The 20,666-nt window shown below is 39.8% G+C and overlaps 1 protein-coding gene across 4 annotated transcripts; it reads left to right on the top strand.

Moving 5' to 3' along the window:
* The first annotated feature begins 166 nt into the window (after positions 1 to 166).
* RWDD2B (RWD domain containing 2B) lies at positions 167 to 10,975 on the top strand. Of its 4 annotated transcripts, XM_046648113.1 has the most exons (8): positions 192 to 298; positions 1,564 to 1,701; positions 2,365 to 2,501; positions 3,611 to 3,785; positions 9,030 to 9,254; positions 9,335 to 9,402; positions 9,527 to 9,889; positions 10,507 to 10,975. In XM_046648113.1, the coding sequence occupies exons 5-8, from the start codon at positions 9,048 to 9,050 to the stop codon at positions 10,739 to 10,741; spliced, it is 873 nt and encodes a 290-aa protein (XP_046504069.1). In that variant the 5' UTR covers positions 192 to 298; positions 1,564 to 1,701; positions 2,365 to 2,501; positions 3,611 to 3,785; positions 9,030 to 9,047; the 3' UTR covers positions 10,742 to 10,975. The 4 variants fall into 4 exon arrangements, with proteins under 4 accessions (XP_046504067.1, XP_046504068.1, XP_046504070.1 ...); XM_046648112.1 differs by lacking the exon at positions 1,564 to 1,701 and having other exon boundaries at positions 169 to 298; XM_046648111.1 differs by lacking the exons at positions 1,564 to 1,701; positions 2,365 to 2,501 and having other exon boundaries at positions 167 to 298.
* Positions 10,976 to 20,666: the final 9,691 nt, after the last annotated feature.

Here is a 20,666-nt window from a genome sequence, read left to right as displayed (position 1 = left end):
GGGTAGAATAAAACCTCTGCGAGTGAGAACTTAGTGGGGCCGGGGAACTCCAGTCGTCCGATGCGTCCCACTACGAAGAGGTCGCCGCCTCTCGGGCTTCCGGGACGCGCGGCCCCGCGAGCGCGCCTGCGCACTCCCGGGAGGCGCGCGCTCAGTTCCACGGGGCCGCCCTGCCGGAGTGGTGTGTAGGCGTCAGGTTGCCTGGTCCTAGAGTCTGAGGCTCCTTCCGGATGAGAACTGAGCTGTCAGTGCTGCCTGAATCCCGGGGTGACAGCACCGAGGGGGTCCGTGGGTCCAGGTGAGTCGCTGTGCACTACTGCCCAGCTGTACTGGGGGTCTCTCCAGCGGCAGCGGCCGGCTCCACATTCGGCACCGCCTCCCCACGCGCTGCCCGCCGCTCATTGGTTAGAGCCTGTGTCTTCTTTTCTGGTCCCGCCCACAGCCGGGGAATTACGCGCCCCGCCCCCAACCCAGGTCGAGACAGTTGTTAGGGGCGACGGCGAGTGCACGCGGGGCTTGTGTCGTGCGCCCAGGCGCCTTTCTGAGTTTCAGAACTTGGGCAGCCCAGACAGGCTCGGCTCTTTAAAAAATAAAATCTGCAAAGAAAAAGAATGATAAACCACTCAGGTTTCGAAATGTGTGCCTCGTAATAAGTCCAACTCCTCCAGCGGCGTTCCATATCAGTCAGGATAAAATCCAAAGTCCTGGCCGTGGCCTGTGAGTCCTAACATAAACGGCCCCACTTTCCTCTCTAACCTCGTCTCCTAAAACCCTGCCGCGGGCTCGCTCTGCTCCAGCCATCTGGTCTGGCACCCTCCTGCCCCAAGGCCTTCGAACTTGCAGTTCCTTTTGCCTGGAAAACTCTTTGCCAGAGAAGCACATGGCTTCCTTCTTCAGAGCCTTCAAGTCTCTTTCCTACAGTCACTTTAGCAGAGAGGCCGTCCCTGCGTAAAATGGACCCCTCCCCCGCCCCAACTTGCTTCTTGTCTTCAGTCTTCTTTGTAACAGTTATCCCTGCACATAGATATTTGGTTTTTGTTCTCGTGGTCTCCTCCCACTAGATTAAATCTCTTTAAAGGCAGAGATTTTTTGTTACTTTTGTTCGTTGTTATAGTCGTAGTTCCAAGGACAATGCTTCACATGCAATAGGTGCTCCAGAAACAAATTCGTTGAATTTGTTGAGTGAACGACCAATAATAATAACAAGCGCTTTTATAGCACTGATTCTGTTGCTAGGCACTGTTTTAAGCACTTTCCACACATCCTCATTTAATCCTCATGGCAACCCTGTCGTTCCCATTTTGGAGATGGGGAGACTGAGGCACAGAGAAATTAAGCCACCTGTGTAAATTCACGCTGTGCCTAAGTGACAGCTTGGCAGTCTGGTAACAGAGTACATGCGTTAACCACTACAATAAAAAAGCAAAGTAAATTCATTTCGTCTAATAACCATCTAACGAGTTGTTTCCTAGATTCAATTCCAAATCAGACTAGGAAAGATATTTATGGAATTCCAATAAGTCCAGGAATTTTAAATATTCATGAAGATGTTTTTAATAACAGAGCAAATGCTTACGTTAGAATGTCAAGTGAAAAGAGCGGGATATAAAATTATATGAAGTAAAGAAAACGCTGTGTCTAAAGGAGGGAAGAATGTTTGCAGCTCTAACAGAAATTTGAAAAGGACTCAGACTCAAGATGGTAGGTTGCCTTGGTAATATTTACTTAAGTTGTGGCAGCTGGAGGACAAAGCAGGGATTCCTGTTCTGTGGAGAGGAGAGCTAATATCATTAGATCTGGAAAAGAATGTTCTGGGGTCAGATAAGTTTGGGAGAGTTAGATACTAAACCCTCCTCTTAGAAATTCACAGTGCCTATTGACAATAAAGACTTAGAAGTCACACAACAAGCGTGCCTGTAGAGTTTATTATTGTTGAAATGGGGTTACTTTTGTCTAGGATAAATACTAAACCAGTCAGGACAATAGGATGACCCACAGTCACCCTAAAGAAACCTGTTGAACTTTGTGTTATTCAGCATTTCAAAAATTTATTTAACTACAAAATTCTTTGTGTATTTTTTTTCCAGCATGGCATTGACAGTCTGGTGTCAGTGTTTTAAAGACATCTGTTGAAAATGCACTGAAATTAGGAATGATGTATTGGTATTGATTTGTACACTGATCTGTGGAGACAGTCCAACATGTGCAGGAGTGCTTCATATTTTCCTGATTCATGTCCAGTTAATCCTAATGAATTCCATACCCCACCACATTTAATCATTCCCATAATCCTTGATGTGTTTTTGAGCAGACCCGTTGCAGTTATGGATCTGTCACTTCTGAGTAATTTGCATTTCTTTTTAGGTGGAGGAACTTTTATTGCTCTTTAGAAGTACCATACAATGAATGAGCTAAATTGTTGACCAAACACCATTTTCAGATATTAAGGAAATGATCCAACTGTGTTGGATGAAAAAAAGATGACTTGAATAAAGGGAGAGGTATGTGTCTAGATGGAATGGGTCATACAAGGCAGCCTTTTTGGAGTGGATCCACTCTCAATGTGCTGGCATTTCGTCCTACTGAGTCTGTGAAACTAACAGGCAGATTGTGAACTGGGATAAATTCGCTCCACTGAGTGACTGTGAGGGTCATCAGCAAGGTTGCCTTCCTTCTGTGGGAACCTAACACGCCCCACTGCTTCCTCTCAGACTGTAACACTGTTGTCCAATCACAGGTTATGTGAACTTTTTCCCCCAAAAGATAGTTGATGCTCTCTTGCTGGTCTTGGCAGACTTTATTAGACACTGCACACGATCAGCTTGACAATGTGGAGCATGAGTTCATGGAGAGCCGTTAGAGGCAGAGTCCAGGTAAGAGGAGTCAAGGTTCTGGAAGGAAATAGGCACACGCTCAACTTTGAAACTTTGAAGAGACTGTTTCATAAAGGGGCTGTTTACAGAGGTGTGGCCCGATTTAAAGGAACCATGACTACCCCTAGGCCTGAAAGGTCTGCTGGAGCTGAGGAAGAAGGGCTGCCTGCAGAAGTTGTGGTCTTAGGGCATCACAGCCATTGTCAGAATCCCACCAAAGCAGGGAAGGAGTAGAGAAGAAATACCTTGGCCTCTTTCTGTTCCCATCCTCCCACTTCCTCACAGAGCATTGGCTGAACCCAACTACAAGAAAGGCAGAAGAGTTGGGTGCTGTAGGCTGTGGAGGTTGGCTGTCCAGAGTCCAGGACAGGGAATAGAAGGGCCAAGAATGGGTTTAGGGGACAAACAGAAGTAACCAGCACAAGAGAAAATAGTGATCAGCCCCTGAAATAGGCCTTGGTAGTTGGGGCTGTGAAGAAGGGACAGGTTCAGGTCCAGGCTATTTTTCTTGTGTTTTCCTGCCTCACAGACCTTTCTTCTCTCTCCCCACTGCCTCCTCCTCCATTTGGCTAAGTCTTACCCTTCCTTCAAGGCTGAACTCAGGTCCTTCTCTCTCCCTCAAATCTTTCCTGATGGCCCATTTCTTTGATCATGCTCTCATCTTAATCCCTGTGATAATACCTGTACTGACATTTAACACTTAGCCTTTTTATCCGCATTGTTCTCTATCTCATTAGATAGACGTCTTGATCCTCAAACTAAATAGAAAGCTTCAGGAAGGAATGAAGGATGAAGCTCTACTTATAGCAGCTGCTCAATAACCCCTAATGAAAGATGAGAAAGAATTCCATGAGGATTCTACTAACCTAAATATTGGTATTTGATCTCACAGAGTAAATTCTTTTTGAGAAGGTAAGCCATGTTTTCCTTTGCAGCAATGGGATTGAGGTCTTTTTGTCTTCTCGGAAGTGTAACCCTTCTTTTTCTTTGCTGAATTTAGAAGTACTATATGGTAATCATGAAACTTAAAACCATACAGAAGCATGTGAATTAAAAAGTGAAAGTCTTTCTCTCAACCCACATTTAGCCAACTGTTAAGAGTTTGGTGAATTCTCTTTCTGACTTTTTTCATGTGTGCGTGATAGTATAAAAATGAATTATAGCATCATCGTTATTTATATTGTTCTACAATCGTTGCTTTTAGGTAACCATATATCATAAACATCAATGTTAATATCCATTTTTAAACTATCTCATAATATTCTACTGTTTGGCTATATATTTATTTAACTACTCTTTATTGCTGAACGTTTAAGTCATTTCTCCTTTTTCCCTTATAAACAATAAGCAATGAACATCCTTCCACGCAAAAGTGTATACACTGTCTGACTCTTTCCTTAGGTCAGTTTCATAGAATTGGAATTTTTAGATCAGTTTTCCTTACAGCAACTTTTTGCTCTATGGTAATTATCAGACATTAGCTATCTTTTTTTTATGCTAACTTGATAAATTAAAAATGTTGTGTTGGGGGCACTTCTCCTTCTGGGACAAAAGAGTAGAAGTGTTTTACCTATTCTTCCTTCAAAGTACGACTAAGAATTCTGGACATTATATATAAAACAAACACAAAAAGACTCTGAAAGGTGGAGAGAAGTCAGACTAGTTAAGGACCTTGAGACTCAAGGAAGGACATGGTGAGCCCTTCCCTGGATATTCCTTTTTGCCTCAAATATCCCAAACCTGAGAGCGAAGAAGCAGCAACCCAGAAACACCAAGGGTACAGACTAAAAAGTTTTTTTAAGCCCCCCAAAAAGGCCGCTCTCTTTAATCAAGTACCAAGAAAGGTGCAGCCCAGCAAGACAGAAAACATTTAGATAATAAATGCTCTATGTCAGGTGAATACCACAGTAAACACTGTGGCCTCTGCCCCATCCACACCAGCAAAGGGAACATAGATTTCACCTTCACTGAGCTGTAATAAGTACCTTAATGCTCACCCTTTGTTAGAGAGATGTCAAAAAAAGTCTGATTAGGGACCTAGGGCTTTCCTCACCCCCCAAGCAATAACAAGGACCCCACCACAGTGTCAGTGTCAGTGTCAGACAAATGTAAGGTCCATGTGAGACCACACGGAGAGCCTGTCCTCCCACCCTGCTGCAGCAATAACAAGGGGCTCCTCCTTCATCCTGCTGGGGTGGTCTCAGAGAAGACTAGTGGAAAGTCATAACTTTCACCACTACCTAGCATTAACAAACCCACCCCTCACCGTGGTGTTGTGAAGGCCACATAGAGACCACTAATGAGGCACTCTTACTCCTCTGGGAGATATCCGTAGTCACCTACAGTGGAGCTAGAACCCCCTCCTCACCCAGCAATAATGAAGGGCTCCCTCCCCTCATCCACTCATCTCAGATGTCAACAGAAGCTGGGTAGGGAACCTGGACTTCTACCTCACCTGGCAGTAATGAGGCAGCACCCCCCACTTTCCCTCCTGGAGCCTTATCAGAAAAAGCATACAAAAATGGAAGATTTAAATAATATCCAGAGTCTTGTAACATAATACCCAGAATGTCCAGGTTTCAATCCAAAATCACTGATTATACCAAGAACAAGGAAGATATCAAACTAAATGAGAAAAAACAATCAACAGATGCCAATGCCAGGATGACAGAGATGGCAGGCTTATCTGACAAAGATTTTAAAACATATCATAAAAATTTTCAGTGTTCAATTACAAACACATTTGAAGCAAATATTTTTCATAGAACCTCAATAAAGAAATAGAAGATATAAAGAAGAACCAAATGGAAATGTTAGAACTGAAAAATACAATAACCGAAATTAAAAACACCTTAGATGGACTCAGTAACAGAAAGAAAGTGACAGATGAAAGAATCAGTAAACTTGAAGATACAACAACAGAAATTACCCAATCTGAACAACTGAGAGAAAATAGACACAAAATAAATAAACAAACAGTTTTAGGGACATGTGGGACTATAATAAAAGATCTAACATTCATGTTATCGCAGAAGGAGAGGAGAAAGAGGGCTGAGCTGGAAAAGTACTTGAAGAAATAATGGCTGAAATTTCCCAAATTTGTCAAAAGGCATAAACAGACTCAAGAAGGCATTAATGTCAAGGATGATGAACTCCAAGAAATCCACGTCAAGACACATCATAGTCACACTTTTGAAAACTAAGGCCGAAGAAAAAATCTTGAAAGCAGCAAGAAAGAAATGAACCTGAGCTATAAGGAAAAACAATTCAAATAAGAGTATTTCTCATCAGACACTATGGAGGCCAAAAGGAAGAGGCATATTTTTCAAGTGCGTAAAGTAAAGAACTATCAACCCAGAGTACCACATCCAGTGAAAACATTCTTCAGGAATGAAGGGGAAATCAAGACATTCTAAGATGAAGGCATACGTACCCTAAAAGAATGGCTAAAGAAAGTTCTCTAGACAGAAAAGAAACAGTAAAGGAATTATTATGGAAGAAATATCATGACTGAGCAAAAAATATGGGTAAATTAAACAAACTTTCCTTCTCTTGAGTTTTCTAAATTATATTTGATTGTTGAAGCAAAAATTATAATACTGTTGTGTTTCTAAATGTATGTAGAAGAAAACTTTAAGATCATTATAGGGGCTGGCCCCGTGGCCGAGTGGTTAAGTTCGCACGCTCCACTGCAGGAGGCCCAGTGTTTCGTTGGTTCGAATCCTGGGCGTGGACGTGGCACTGCTCATCAAACCACGCTGAGGCAGCATCCCACATGCCACAACTAGAGGGACCCACCATGAAGAATATACAACTGTGTACCAGAGGGCTTTGGGGAGAAAAAGGAAAAAAATAAAATCTTTAAAAAAATAAAATAAAATAAAAAGATCATTATATTGTAAATGGGGGAAGGTAAAGTGACGTAAGGTTTCTATACTTCACTGGTAAAATATGACACGAGTAGATTGTGATAAGCCATATATATAGTATTTGGAGTAACCACTTAAAAAGCTATGAAAAGAAATACATGCAGAAACATTGCAGATTAATCAAAATTGAATTCCAAAATAGTTTCAACCCACAAAAAGGTAGGGAAAAGAAAACAAAGAAGTGAAAAACATAGAAAAGAAACAAAATAAAATGATTGACTTAAGCCCTAACATATCAATAATTGCAATAAATATAAATGTTTAAATAATATAGTTAAAAGACAGAGATTCACACACACACACACACACACACACACACACACACACACACAGAATTATCTGGTCAAAAATGTCAATAGTGCTGAGATTAAGAAACCCTGAACTACAGTCTAGTTAAACTCTAGACTCTAGACTTTCAACAAATTCATGTTTTCTACTGCATACCACACCACTGCTTTCCAAGGTACCTTGTGCTGACAGCTACGAGAATTTCTGAAGTTCTGCAGCTCCCCTACTGACATGACCAAGCAGTTAGTAGAGGTAAGAAAGCTGAAATCTAAGTTAGTTAAAACCCATTCAACCCTTTCCATCTTCCAGAATTTTGTTGCAAGCTTTTATCTGTTATTTTCTCTCCCTTTGTCTTTGAGAATTTATTTCTTTACTCGCATTTTAGTGGAGGTCACAAGGAGAAAGAGAAATAAATACATGTGCCCAGCCTCCATGTTTTATCACAATTCCCCACACTTTTTCTTGCAAATGAAGTTAAAATCAATTTATTAAATTCTAAAAATAAAAATCATATTTTGATTAGCATCTCAGTAACCTTTGTAATTTTGGAGTGGTGAAACTTTTCTAACAAAGATTCAAAGTCCAGAAGCTATAAAAGAAAAGATTGATGAGCTTGCCTACCTAAAAATAAACACTCATGAATGGCACACACAGACACGGAACACTGTATAAAGATTGTATTAAAAATTTTTTTTAAAAAAGAGGGGACTATGTAAAAATTTTAAACTTCTGTGGGGCAACTTTCTGGAAGGCAATTTGGCAATATCTACCAAAATTTAAAATGTACCTCTTGATCCAACAAGCCATGTCTACAAACTTATCTTTGAACCAAAGCATTTACAGTTCACCAAACTGTATATATAAAAAGAGCTTCCATTATAGAAATGTTCATAATAGCAAAAATGTGGAAATAACCCAAGTGCCCATCCATAGGTAAAGAATGCAATAAATCATGACATATCTACGTGTTAGTATGATGGTCAACCTCTAGAAAGAATGAGATCACTCTGTGCTGACAGAGAATAGCTCTCCGAAATATATTTGGAGGGGAAACGATATAGGAGTAGGGGAAAGAAGATACATATATATGATCCATTATGGATACATTTTAATTAAATATCTCACTCTATACATATGTACACATTGTACGAGCATATATTTTCCATATATATATGTATAATGCTTAAAATGTTTTCTGATTTTATATTATTTACACATTATACCAGCACATATTTCCATATATGTATATAGATATATATACTGCTTAAATTGTTTTCTGTTTCTGAAACACCAAAACTCTCTTTGCCTTGGATCTGGCACTTAGGCAGGTAGGGGAAGGGACCATCAGTAGGAAACAATATCTTCATTTTTTAACCTTCTTCTACCATTTGACTTTTATAACCTTGTACTGTCTCTTTTTAATCTTACCATGGGTTACTTGAGCTGTGAAATAATTAGCTTTTATTTTCTCTTTGTCACATTCTTCTGCTTTTTAAAAACTAATAAACATTAATATTAAGAGAAAATCATTCACCATCCACATAGCTAACTCTCTTACTTATTCTGTTCATTCTAGGTTTCCAAGGTAACCAGTCGTAGCCTCTCTCCTAGCTATATCATTGATAGGGCTTTTGATTACCTAATTAGTTTACTTCATTGAAATTGTTCATTGTGGTAGCTCAAGAGGCCAGATCAACTGTCTAGACCCAGAGGAATTTGGTGCCTGGTCATTATTAGAGTTTATGGCTCTCACTGGATTGTGCCATATTTTGGGTCCTTAGCATATTACATCTGAAAGTAAAATAATGAGGAGATACTCTGATTAAATTTCATGTTTTATGAAGCTAGCAAATACATTTTCAATAACTACCCATATTGATCTATTGAGTGCTCCCAAGACTGTATTTGTAAATTGTTTCTCTTTTCCTTACCTCCTTAGAAACTTACATATCCGGAAATGATTGAGATTGAGCAGGCAGAGGCCCAGCTCTCTGAGTTAGACCTGCTGGCCAGTATGTTCCCCGGTGAGAATGAGCTTGTCGTGAATGACCAGCTGGCTTTAGCAGAACTGAAAGACTGTATTGAAAAGAGGACAATGGAGGGACGATCTTCAAAAGTTTACTTCACTATCAATATGAACCTGGAAGTATCTGAGGAAGCAATGGTAATTCAGTTTTGCTTTTGGAAGAATTAAAATATGTCAAGACTGAAAACAGCACTTAGGGCTTTGTTCTTTTTTTTCAGGTGACGTTTTCTCTGACCTGTATTCTTCCCTTTAAATACCCTGCAGTTGTGCCTGAAATTACTGTCCGGTATGTCACAGAAACTGCCAACTTTAGAGGTCAAAACTAATGTGAGAGTAAAAGCAATTCTCAAGTTTGTTTTCTGTTCTAAGAAAACTGATTTGGTTTTTTTATCCCACATCTTTTCCATCAGATCAGTATCATTAAGTAGATCCCAGCAGACTCAGCTGAACTCAGATCTGACCGCTTACTTGCAACAGAATTTTCTCGGAGATGTCTGTATATTGAATGCCACAGACTGGGTTAAAGAGCACGCCTCTGGCTACATCAGCAGAGACACCACAGCTTCCCCGGCTCCAGAAAGTACAGTTCAGCCAGTTGATCTCACTCTCACGAGACTCTGGATCTATAGCCATCACATCTACAACAAATGCAAAAGAAAGAATATTCTAGAGTGGGCAAGGGAGCTTGCCCTATCTGGGTTTAGCATGCCCGGGAAACCTGGTGTTGTTTGTGTGGAAGGCCCACAAAGTGCCTGTGAAGAATTCTGGTCAAGGTTTGCTTTCACATATTTTGTATGCTGTGTCAATAATTTTAGTACTAAACAAGATGCTAGAGATATAGAAATTAGTACGTCCCTGGGGTGTATCCTATGGGGATTCAGTCTCAAGTCAGTGGATAAAACAGAACTCGTGTATGTCAGTATCACTCCCCTCACCTGACACAGTGCTCATATGAGATATTCTGTAAATAGATGTTAAATCCAGCTCCTGCTCAGGATGCTGTCTACCATCCCCTCCATTTCCATGGATCTGATTCTTCTTTCATCTTAGTGATGCTATAAGCTGTGTGAAACAAGGGGATTTCTCATCTTTCCATTTCTCTACTGATATCCTAAATGAGTTTCTGAGAAGTCCCTTCAGGAGTTTGAGGTTCAGCAATTTCCACATTTCTAAAATGCTAATACGAGGATGTAATAATGGCAATAAATGAGATTGGGGATGGAATTAAGACCAGAATCATGTCTGATTAGAATCAATCCTTGTGAGATAACAGTAGATTTCTTTACTTCTAGGAAATGGCATTGGTAAACCCATTTTATAACTTCTATTTTCAGTACTCTAGGATACACAACACATTTTTCAAAATTTCTATTTGAAAATTTCTTTTCAGACTCAGAAAATTAAACTGGAAGAGAATTTTAATTCGCCACCGAGAAGATATTCCTTTTGATGGTTCAAATGAGGAACTGGAAAGACAAAGAAAATTTTCAATTTTTGAAGAAAAAGTGTTCAGTGTTAGTGGAGCCAGAGGAAACCACATGGACTTTGGTCAGCTTTATCAGTTTTTAAATGCCAAAGGATGTGGCGATGTTTTCCAGATGTTCTTTGGTGTGGAAGGACAATGACTGAGCAGAGGAGTAGTTGTTGAAAATATTTGTCACTGTTGGCCTTTGGTTTTTTTCCCCACTCTTGAAAGATTAAGTAATTGCACTTTACTTTACTTTACTTTACATTGCAATTCTAGAATGTAGGGGGAAAAACGAGAAAGTAGTATAGCTGAAATGCATCTACTAAATATGTCGTGATTGAAAGCAGAACTGAGTCTTTTTTTTTTTTTAAAGATTGGCACCTGGGCTAACAACTGTTGCCAATCTTTTTTTTTTTTTCTGCTTTATCTCCCCAACCCCCCCCGTACACAGTTGTATATCTTAGTTGCAGGTCCTTCTAGTTGTGGGATGTGGGACGCCGCCTCAACGTGGCCTGATGAGCGGTGCCATGTCCGCGCCTAGGATCCGAACCCCGGGCCGCCACAGCGGAGCGCACGAACTTAACCACTCGGCCACGGAGCCGGCCCCCAGAACTGAGTCTTAAATTATAATCTTAAAATTGTTGATAGAAATTTGTTGACATATAAACTACCCATTTTTAAAGAGAAAATTATATTTGAGGAAGATAATGTTGGTTGTCCAACTTGCAACCCCTTGCAACTCCACTAAAGAATCTGGAAAAGCTAAATACCTACTCTCCTAACTTCTCTCATAGCTAGGGGTAGCCTCGGGACACAGCTCTAGCTAGGGGACTTCAGGAACACTTTTGCTTTCCGAATTTAAATGATAGCTGCAATTATGGCCCCTCTTCTCTCTCTTTCTGCCACAAACACCATAGTGATGGCTGGAGCCGCAGTATCCTTTCAACCATGAGGGAGGAAAGGACCAAGAGAACCACAGAGGGGTCAGTCCCCAGATTGTTGCACTGTTGATAGAACATCAGCCACTATCTGTCTCTAGACTGCTAATTATTAACTAAAACTAGTTTTATTGAGATTTCTGTGCCTGTTACTAGCAGTTGAAAGCTTGTTTGCCAAATAGATTTTTTTCAAAGCTTTAGTTTTGCATCTGCACTACCTATTTGATGCAAAAATAGGTGAAGTTTTTCCTAAACAGAGTTTGCAGTTAATCTGTATTTTTGTGTTCTTACACTCTGCCCCTGTTCCTGGGCTCACCTCACAGAAGGCTGAGGTATGAGCAGTTCTCAAACTTTGTAACAGGCCTTAACAATTCATCATATTGGTAATTTAGAGAATTCATTTATGGCAAATTGGATTTTACAAATTTTTCATTCTGGAAATAGCTTTCTGTACATTGATTTTCAGCAAATTGACCTAGAGTCAAATAAAGACACTACTTGGTTTTTGAGGCCCTCCATAAATCAGTTCCGGAAGTGCTTATTAAATATTTACTAATTCCTAGCACTCAGGTTGGTACCACGTGTTGGGTATTCCTTGAAGAGTCAGACTTGGTTAGAGTTATGGGGTTGCAGGAATGCACAAAGCCTTGTTTATCTTAGGAAAAAGTTGGAGGCAACACGTGTACCCATCACTCAGTGAATCCGTAAGTACAGTATGGTGCATATTATGCAGTACTGTGCTGAAGTCAGAAGGAATAAAGTAGAACTAACAAGGCAATGTGGATAGATCGTAACTATACAGGTGGTTAAACACAAATAAGAAGCAGATGGCATTTATAGCACGGCGCCTATGTTGGATGTGAGCCTTACGTACCTCAGATTCCCTCCCTGCTGCCCCCCCCGATGGCCCAGTCAGTTGCCCTGGAAATGCCAGTCCTTCCTGAGCTGCCACCACACAGCCAGGTGGCCCAGCTATTCATCTAGAGCTTCTCACTCCTCCAGGCACTTTCAGATTTGGATGAAATACCCTACAGAGCAAGGGATCTGCCATCCGTAGAGGCCACGAAAGAGGCCACATGATGTACTTTTAGCTGGATTAAACTGCTAAAACTTTTCAGTCTTTGTACATTATTTTAATTTAAAATAACCCAGGTCGCTGTGTACAAATATACAGATTTCAACTATAACATAAAAACAAAGAAGGCAATAAAGTAGCTTTATAAGTTTTCTTCCCTGAGACACACCTGTCAAATTTAAACATTGGATTATTAAGACAGAGTGAGGGGCTGGCCCCGTGGCCGAGTGGTTAGGTTCACGTGCTCTGCTGCAGGCGGCCCAGTGTTTCGTTGGTTCGAATCCTGGGCGTGGACGTGGCACTGCTCATCAAGCCACGCTGGGGCAGCATCCCACATGCCACAACTAGAAGGACCCACGACAAAGAATATACAACTATGTACTGGGGAGCTTTGGGGAGAAAAAGGAATAAAATAAAATATTAAAAAAAAAAAAAAGACAGTGAGCAAGAGAAGTACAGCTTTTCCAACCTCAGGATTACTAAACTCCCTTAAAAATGGATGGAAGTATTAGACATCAAAAGAGCAAACAGCAAGTTAGAACGTCCTGCCAACATTGTATAATATAAGAGACACAATAAAAGCTCTAAGGACTTTAGTTAAATGTTAGGCGAATAGGCGATATAGCTGTGTTAGATTTTTACCAATGATTATATACTTGATATACAAACATCCTTCAGTGTAAGATTGTTCGGTATGATTGCATGTATATTTATTCCACAATGACAATATGTCAATATGTTAATCTGATATACCTCTTGAACTGGAATCATCTATAAAGAAATAGTGATAAATCGTGAAATTATGTTTAAAAGTTAAAAGGTCTATAGAAAACAAAAGTGTGGGCCGGAAACATTGGCTACATATCCATTTTTATTTGTAAAAGTAATTCTTGTACAAACAGTGGTATTAAGTCAAGTAAAACTAAACAAAATTTTTTTTTTTTGAGGAAGATTAGCCCTGAGCTAACTACTGCCAATCCTCCTCTTTTTTGTTGAGGAAGACTGGCCCTGAGCTAACATCCATGCCCATCTTCCTCTTCTATGTGGGATGCCTACCACAGCATGGCTTTTTGCTAAGCGGTGCCACGTCTGCACCCAGGATCCAAACTGGCGAACCCCGGGCCACGGAGAAGCGGGAAGTGCGAACTTAACTGCTCTGCCACCGGGCCAGCCCCCTCAACAAATTTTTTTAAATTCTAAAATTAATCCCACCAATTCAAATTTGTTGAACTTGGAGTAACAAAGTCAGTCTTGTCATCTGCACTTTAATAGCATAAACGGCATCTGCTGCCATACAGAACTGCTTACTTTCAGCACTTATATAAAAACAGCTGATATACAGTTGTGTTTGTTAGGTTTGTTGTTGTTGTTTAGAAAGCTGTATCAGGATATCAGGGAAACTCAACAGAATATGTCATTCGTGAAATTCCAGAAAAGCTGGAAGGCAGCCAAGACTTAGGGCATTTAAAGGACAGGTGCAAGTATGTTACTTCCTGTCCCCTGCCCCCGGCAACAATGATTACAACTACTTAGGACAAACTGAATTTATGAAAATTCTGCAAAGGGGCACAAGGAGCCTTCCACTTAAGCACAATCTGGCAGTTTGATCCCACCGGGTCACCGGGGGGATGTAGGCCTGAATGATCTTTGCCATCCCCACCAACTGTCCAAGGCGGAACCCCGCGAGGAGCAGGGCCGGGCGGCCGAGGGAAGATTCCAGTTCAGCGTGAAAGCCGGGTGCTTGGCTACCTACCGCACCCGGGTCCCGAGCGGCTCCCGAGCGCTCTGGGGCTGAGGGAAACCCTGGCCTTCTACAACCCGGCATCTCTGAGCACCCGACCGCCCCACACGCGACCGAGGAGCACAGCGGGGAGGAGCCTGCAGCGCTTCACGCATGCGCCCCTCCTGTGCCGGCCTGTCCGGGAAGCCCCAGCCCGAGGGGGTGGGGTCTGGGGGCGAGGCGAGCGAGGGGACAGCGGGTCAGGTCGCCTAGCCGCAGCGGGTCGCGCTGCATTGGACTGTGGGGGAAGGGTCTGACTCCAGGCTCCAGTGCTACACTACAGGCTTGCACTTCAAGTGGGGACCTAGCAGGACTGCCAGGTGCTGCTCTCATGCTCAGATGGGCTTTAAAAAAAAATTATATATATATATATATATATAAATATATATACATATTTTTAAATGTTTAAATTTTATAAATATATAAATTTATGCATATATAATTTTATACATATATATATAAATTTTATACATATATACACAAATATATATATATTTGCAGGGAAATATTCGCCTCTGAGCTAACATCTGTTGCCAGTCTTCCTCCTTTTTTTTTCCTTCCCAAAGCTCCCAGTATATGCTTGCGCATCCTAGTTGTAAGTGGGCTTTTTTTGCTTTTTTTTTTTTAAGGCTTATTGTCTTTTGAATAATAAGACATTGATCCACATTCTCTTGGGCTTTCCCTGATGTTGCTACAGCCGGGAGAATTGGAGGAATTATGCTACCTGGGACCCAGGTGGCGCCTTCGAGGTGAGGGTGTCCCTCGATTTTAACTAGGGAATTACTGAAATGGAGGCTTAATTTGTTTTCCCCCGGAGGCGTTTGGCATTTCGGATTTTGTAAATCTGTTCTCTCCTGCCTGGCCCCCCCCCAAATATATGTAAATAAATATGTGTGTAATACGTTTTTATTACAAAAGATGACCATTATGGAAAACGTAGAAGTAACTGGATGTAAAGCTCACCCATTATCTTGCACCCAAGAAGACAATATTAAATTTTGATTTTACGTTTTATTTTCTAGTGTATTATTTTTACGTGTCTGTATATGTGGTCATTTTTAAACAAATCATACTGTACATGCTGCTTTGTATCTGCCTTCTCTTATTAAAACAATAGATTGTAAATGTTTCATGCCGTTAAATATTTTCCCACAACATTATCAAAGATTGCATTGTATTCAGTTGTCTAAGCATACGGTAATTGCTTTCAGCAATTCATTGTTTTGGTCACAAGGTCATAACGTTTTTCGGTCTTGTTTTGTTTTTCATCAACAAAGCTACTGTGAGCATGTGTTATTATCTCTTCAGGTTAGATTTCTAGAAGTGGACATTCATTCTTAAGCCCTGGATTGGTCTTGCCAAATTGCACTGGTGAAAGGTTGAGAAATGAAAATTGCAATGCTTCTAAAATTTCCTTTTTCCTAGATTTTTACCAACACTGGTTACCATTTTGCCAATTTAATAGATGAAAAATCTACATTGTTTTTGTTATCCTCATTGGACTTTTAGTGTGGGCCAATATTTTTTATATGTGTACTGGTCAATTATATTTCTTTTGCAGTAAATTGCCCGTTTATGCCTTACTTATTTATACCTATATAGGCAGGCTCGAAATATTTTTTTGTAAGAATTTTTGTAACAGAAAGCGTATGAACTCCTAGTTAATGTTACAGATATTTCCCGAGTTTATCTGTTTTTTCTGACATAGGAAAGAAACCCCACTTTTTAAATTTAATGTACAATACTTAAATTCATCCATCTTTTTTTTTTTTTTTTTTTATGGTTTTCTGTCTTTGGAGCATTGACTGGGAAGGCTTTGCCTGCTCCCAGGATAATTTTAAAATGTATTATGTAACCTTGTAATATTTTTTTGTTTGTTTTAAAAGAATCTTATTGTGAAATAGATATGTAACATTCATCCTATTTACCTTACTATGAAATATTTACCTTGTACAAAAAAGTAAAAAGAATAAAACAATGAACTGTCATAATCTTACCACCCAGCTTAAGAAATAAAACTTTATGGGCCAGCCCTCATGGCCTAGCAGTTAAAGTTCAGCATGCTCCACTTTGGCGGCCCGGGCTGGTTCCTGGTGTGGAACCACACCACTTGTCTGTCAGTAGCCATGCTGTGGCAGGGGCTTACATGGAAGAAGTAGAATATACACTATGTACTGGGGCTTTGGCAAGGGAAAAAAAGAAAAACAAAAAACTTTACCAGTGCAGTTGAAATTTACTTGTGTACTTTTACTTGTGTAGTTGAAATTTACTTGTGTACTTTTTACAATCCTGTTCCTTGGCAGTATTAAGCCCTACTCTGAAGTATTTATTATTCCCGTGTATTTCTTTGTACTTTATGACATGTGGGTATCCTTATGCAACATCTTATGGCTTCTTTTTATTTGGTGAGGAAGATTGACCCTGAGCTAACATCTATCGCCAATCTTTCTCTTTTTGCTTGAGGAACACTGTCACTGAGTTAACATCTGTGGCAGTGTTCCTCCACTTTGTATGTGGGATGCTGCCACAGCATGGCTTGATGAGCAGTGTGTAGGTCTGTGCCCGGGATCTAAACCTGTGAACCCTGCCTGGGCTGCTGAACTTGACCACCATGCCACTGGGCCAGCCCCTTATTGCTTCATTTTTAACATTCGATCATCAGCATTCATTTTAGAGCACTGCATGAAGTAGGTACTTAAATTATTTTCTCAAATGGTGACCAGTTGTCCCAGTGATATTCATTGCATAATCCATATTCTTCAAAGGTTTGAGATGCCACTTTTATCAGAGCCTGAATGTGGGTTTCTGGATTTGCCATTCTATTTCAGTTTACTCCTGAACAACACCGTTAGAATTGTTATGGCAATATCTTACATTTTAAAGTCCAGTAGAAGAAATTGTTGTTATGCTCACTTTTCAAAATATTTTTGGCTATTCTTTCAGGTGAGCTTTTGAGATAGTTTTGTGATATCTAAAAACAAAATCTTAACTGAGAATTTGACAGGGAGTACATTAGGTTTATGTGCTTAGTTTATGATATTTGACACCTTCCAGCTCTTGTGATTTCCCATACTCTCTCTAGTTATGACTATGATTAAATTTTTGTAGCCTTTTTCCTCTAGGTACTGCACCTATATATTATGTTAATTTTTAAGTATTTTGGATTTAATAATTATCTTTAGGTCTTTTATTTAGAACTCGTTTATTATTTTATATCTTCAAAATAGATGTTACTGTTTGATTGGACAAATTCCTCTCAGCATTATTTACCAAAAATATCATTTTGATGCTCTCTTTGTTCTTCCAGATAGACTTTTAAATTATTTTTTCAAAGTTCATTAAGACTTCAGGTTATGTTAAAGTTATAGGTATTTTAATATCCATACTACTAATAGCTAACATGTATTAAATGCTTACCAGGCCTTGTGCAAAATCCTTTTCAAGGACTATCTCATTTCTCTTTACAGCAGTCCTTCGATAGGTACATTATTATCTCACTTCACAGATGGTAAAACTGAGGATCAGAGAGGTTAAGTAACTTGTCCAAATTTGCACAGTTAGTAAGTAGAGGAGCTGGGCTAGAAACTCAGATGGCATGAATCTAGAATTTGTCTTTGGAACCACTAACATACACAATCTCTAGTCATTTTCCTATTATTTCATTTTTCTGTCCAGAAACATGAGATATCTCTCCATTTATGTATTTATTTATTTATTTATTTATAAAGATTTTATTTTTTTCCTTTTTCTCCCCAAAGCTCCCCAGTACATAGTTGTATGTTCTTCGTTGTGGGTCCTTCTAGTTATGGCATATGGGGTGCTGCCTTAGCGTGGTTTGATGAGCAGTGCCATGTCTGCACCCAGGATTCGAACCAAAGAAACACAGGGCCACCTGCAGCGGAGTGCACGAACTTAACCACTCAGCCATGGGGCCAGCCCCTGTTTATCTTTTATGCCCCTCAGTAAATGTTTTGTGGGGTTTTTAAATATAAATTGTATTATTTTATTCTTATTGATATGTATTTTATTGCTATTTGGAATAGCATCTTTTTTCTATTATATTTTCTAACTGCTATTGTTGGTCAAATCAATACCTTTATTATTTTGGATATTTATTTAATGTCTGACTACGTTACTAAACTACTTTACTCTTTTGAATATTTATTCTATTGATACCCTAGTGTTTTTGAAGTAGGCAAGCATTGTCTGAAAATAATAATCCTGTTGCCTCCCTTTCAATATTAATGCCATTTATTTGTTTTATATATATTTTTGTATTAGTTAGAACTACAGAAAAACAATCAAGAATGACGGTAATTGAATGCTGTTTTTTCCCTGAATCTATTGTTAATATTTATCATCATTATTTATTCAATAACTGTTTAACTACCCGCTCTGGAACAGATAAAAGTGAATCTGGTCTTCATGGAGTTTTCATTCCAGTTGAGGAGGAAGTCATTTGACATCTATTGAGACTATTAGTTATTTTCAATTTTGATAAGTAGAGCAACCCATGAGAGTATATACGCAGAACCCAACAAAGCTGGACTCAGAAAGGAGAGATGGAATGGCAAAGTGCCTTTCACCCCCAAAAAACAACCTTAGGAAAGATCCTGAAGCTGGAAAGCCTGTGACATGCTTTAGAGACTAAAAAAGGCTAGTATGGCTCATGTTTGGCAAGTACGTAATGAGCAGAGTGGCATGACAAGGTGGAGTGGAGGGCTGGGGCCATCTAATATATGACCTTACAGGCCACTTTTATTAAAAAGATTCCTCTGGCTGCAGCACAGATGCTGGATTGAAGGGGGAATGCATATTTGCAAACCGGTTAGGAGGCTATTGCCCATGAATGATTCTTGCCTTAGACTGTGGTGATGGAGATGGAGAAAGGTGAATAAATTTGAGAGCTATATAGGAGGTTAACATGTTAGGATTTGAGAATTTATTGAAATGGGTAGGAGCGAGTGATAGGGAGCTCTATTCTTACAAGAATGGCTTGTGCAACTGGATTTATAGTGGTGCATTTCACCAAGACAGACAATACAAGAGAACCAAGTTTGGGAGTAAAATAATTAATTCCATTTTGGTGGACTTCAATTTGAGTGCCCCAAATACATCCAAATTAAGCTTTCTATCAGAAGTTATATACATAGGTCTGGACTGTAAAGAGAGATCTGAACTAGGTATAAATTTGGGCAACAAGCTGTGAGTATGGATGAAATTGCCTAGGTAGAGTGTATGGATGAAGAAATCAAACGGCTTGAACTGAATCTTGAGAGACTGCAATATTCAATATTTGCAAACTGGCTAGGGGCAAATGAGTCATCAAAGGAAACTGAGGAAAAGAAGATTGGGGGGAAAAGTCTGGAAGTATGGTGTCAGAGTAGCCTGGAGAGTATTGTATAGATACACTCAAATTTCTGCTCCTATTCCCTTACTCTACTGGATTTGTTGAAGCAAATTCCAGACGTCATATCTTTTCACCTGTAAACACTTCAATGTGTATCTCTAAAAGATAAGGGCTCTTTTTTTTAACATACCAAAAATACCTTTCTTACACCTAAAAATTAACAACCATTCTTTAGTGTCATCAAATTTCCAATCTGTGTTCATATTCCCCCACTTATCTCATAACTTTTTAACTGTTTGAATCAACATTCAAACAAGACCCACATTTGCATTTGGTTGATATGTCTCTTCAGTCTCTTTCATTTGTTTTTTTAAAATTTATTTCTTATTTATTTATTTGTGTTTGTTTGAGGAAGATTAGCCCTGAGCGAACTATTGCCAATCCTCCCCTTTTTGCTGAGGAAGACTGGCCCTGAGCTAACATCCGTCCCCATCTTCCTCTACATTATACGTAGGACGCCTACCACAGCATGGTGTGCCAAGCGGTGCCACGTCTGCACCCGGGATCCGAACCGGCGAACCCTGGGCCGCTGAGAAATGGAACGTGCAAACTTAACCTTAACCACTGCACCACTGGGCCGGCCGCTCTTCAGTCTCTTTCAATCTGTCAGTTTCCTTCCCTGTTTCTCCTCCTCCTCCTCTTCCCCTTCTCCTCCTTCTTACTCTGCAATACATTTGTCAGTGAAACTGATTGATTGTCTTGTAGAATTTCCTAAATTATGGATTTTGTTGATTATGTCACTGTTGTTTAGTATGTCCCTCTGTAGCCTGTATTTTCTGTAAACTATTAGTCAGATCTAGAAACTCAATTAGATTTGAGTTTAACTTTTTTGACAGAATACCTCATAGGTATTTAGTATCCTATAACATTACGTCAGGA

The sequence above is a fragment of the Equus quagga genome, chromosome 21 (genome assembly GCF_021613505.1).
Source record: "Equus quagga isolate Etosha38 chromosome 21, UCLA_HA_Equagga_1.0, whole genome shotgun sequence".
NCBI classification, from domain to species: domain Eukaryota; kingdom Metazoa; phylum Chordata; class Mammalia; order Perissodactyla; family Equidae; genus Equus; species Equus quagga.
This window is presented reverse-complemented; position numbering and strand designations above follow the sequence as displayed.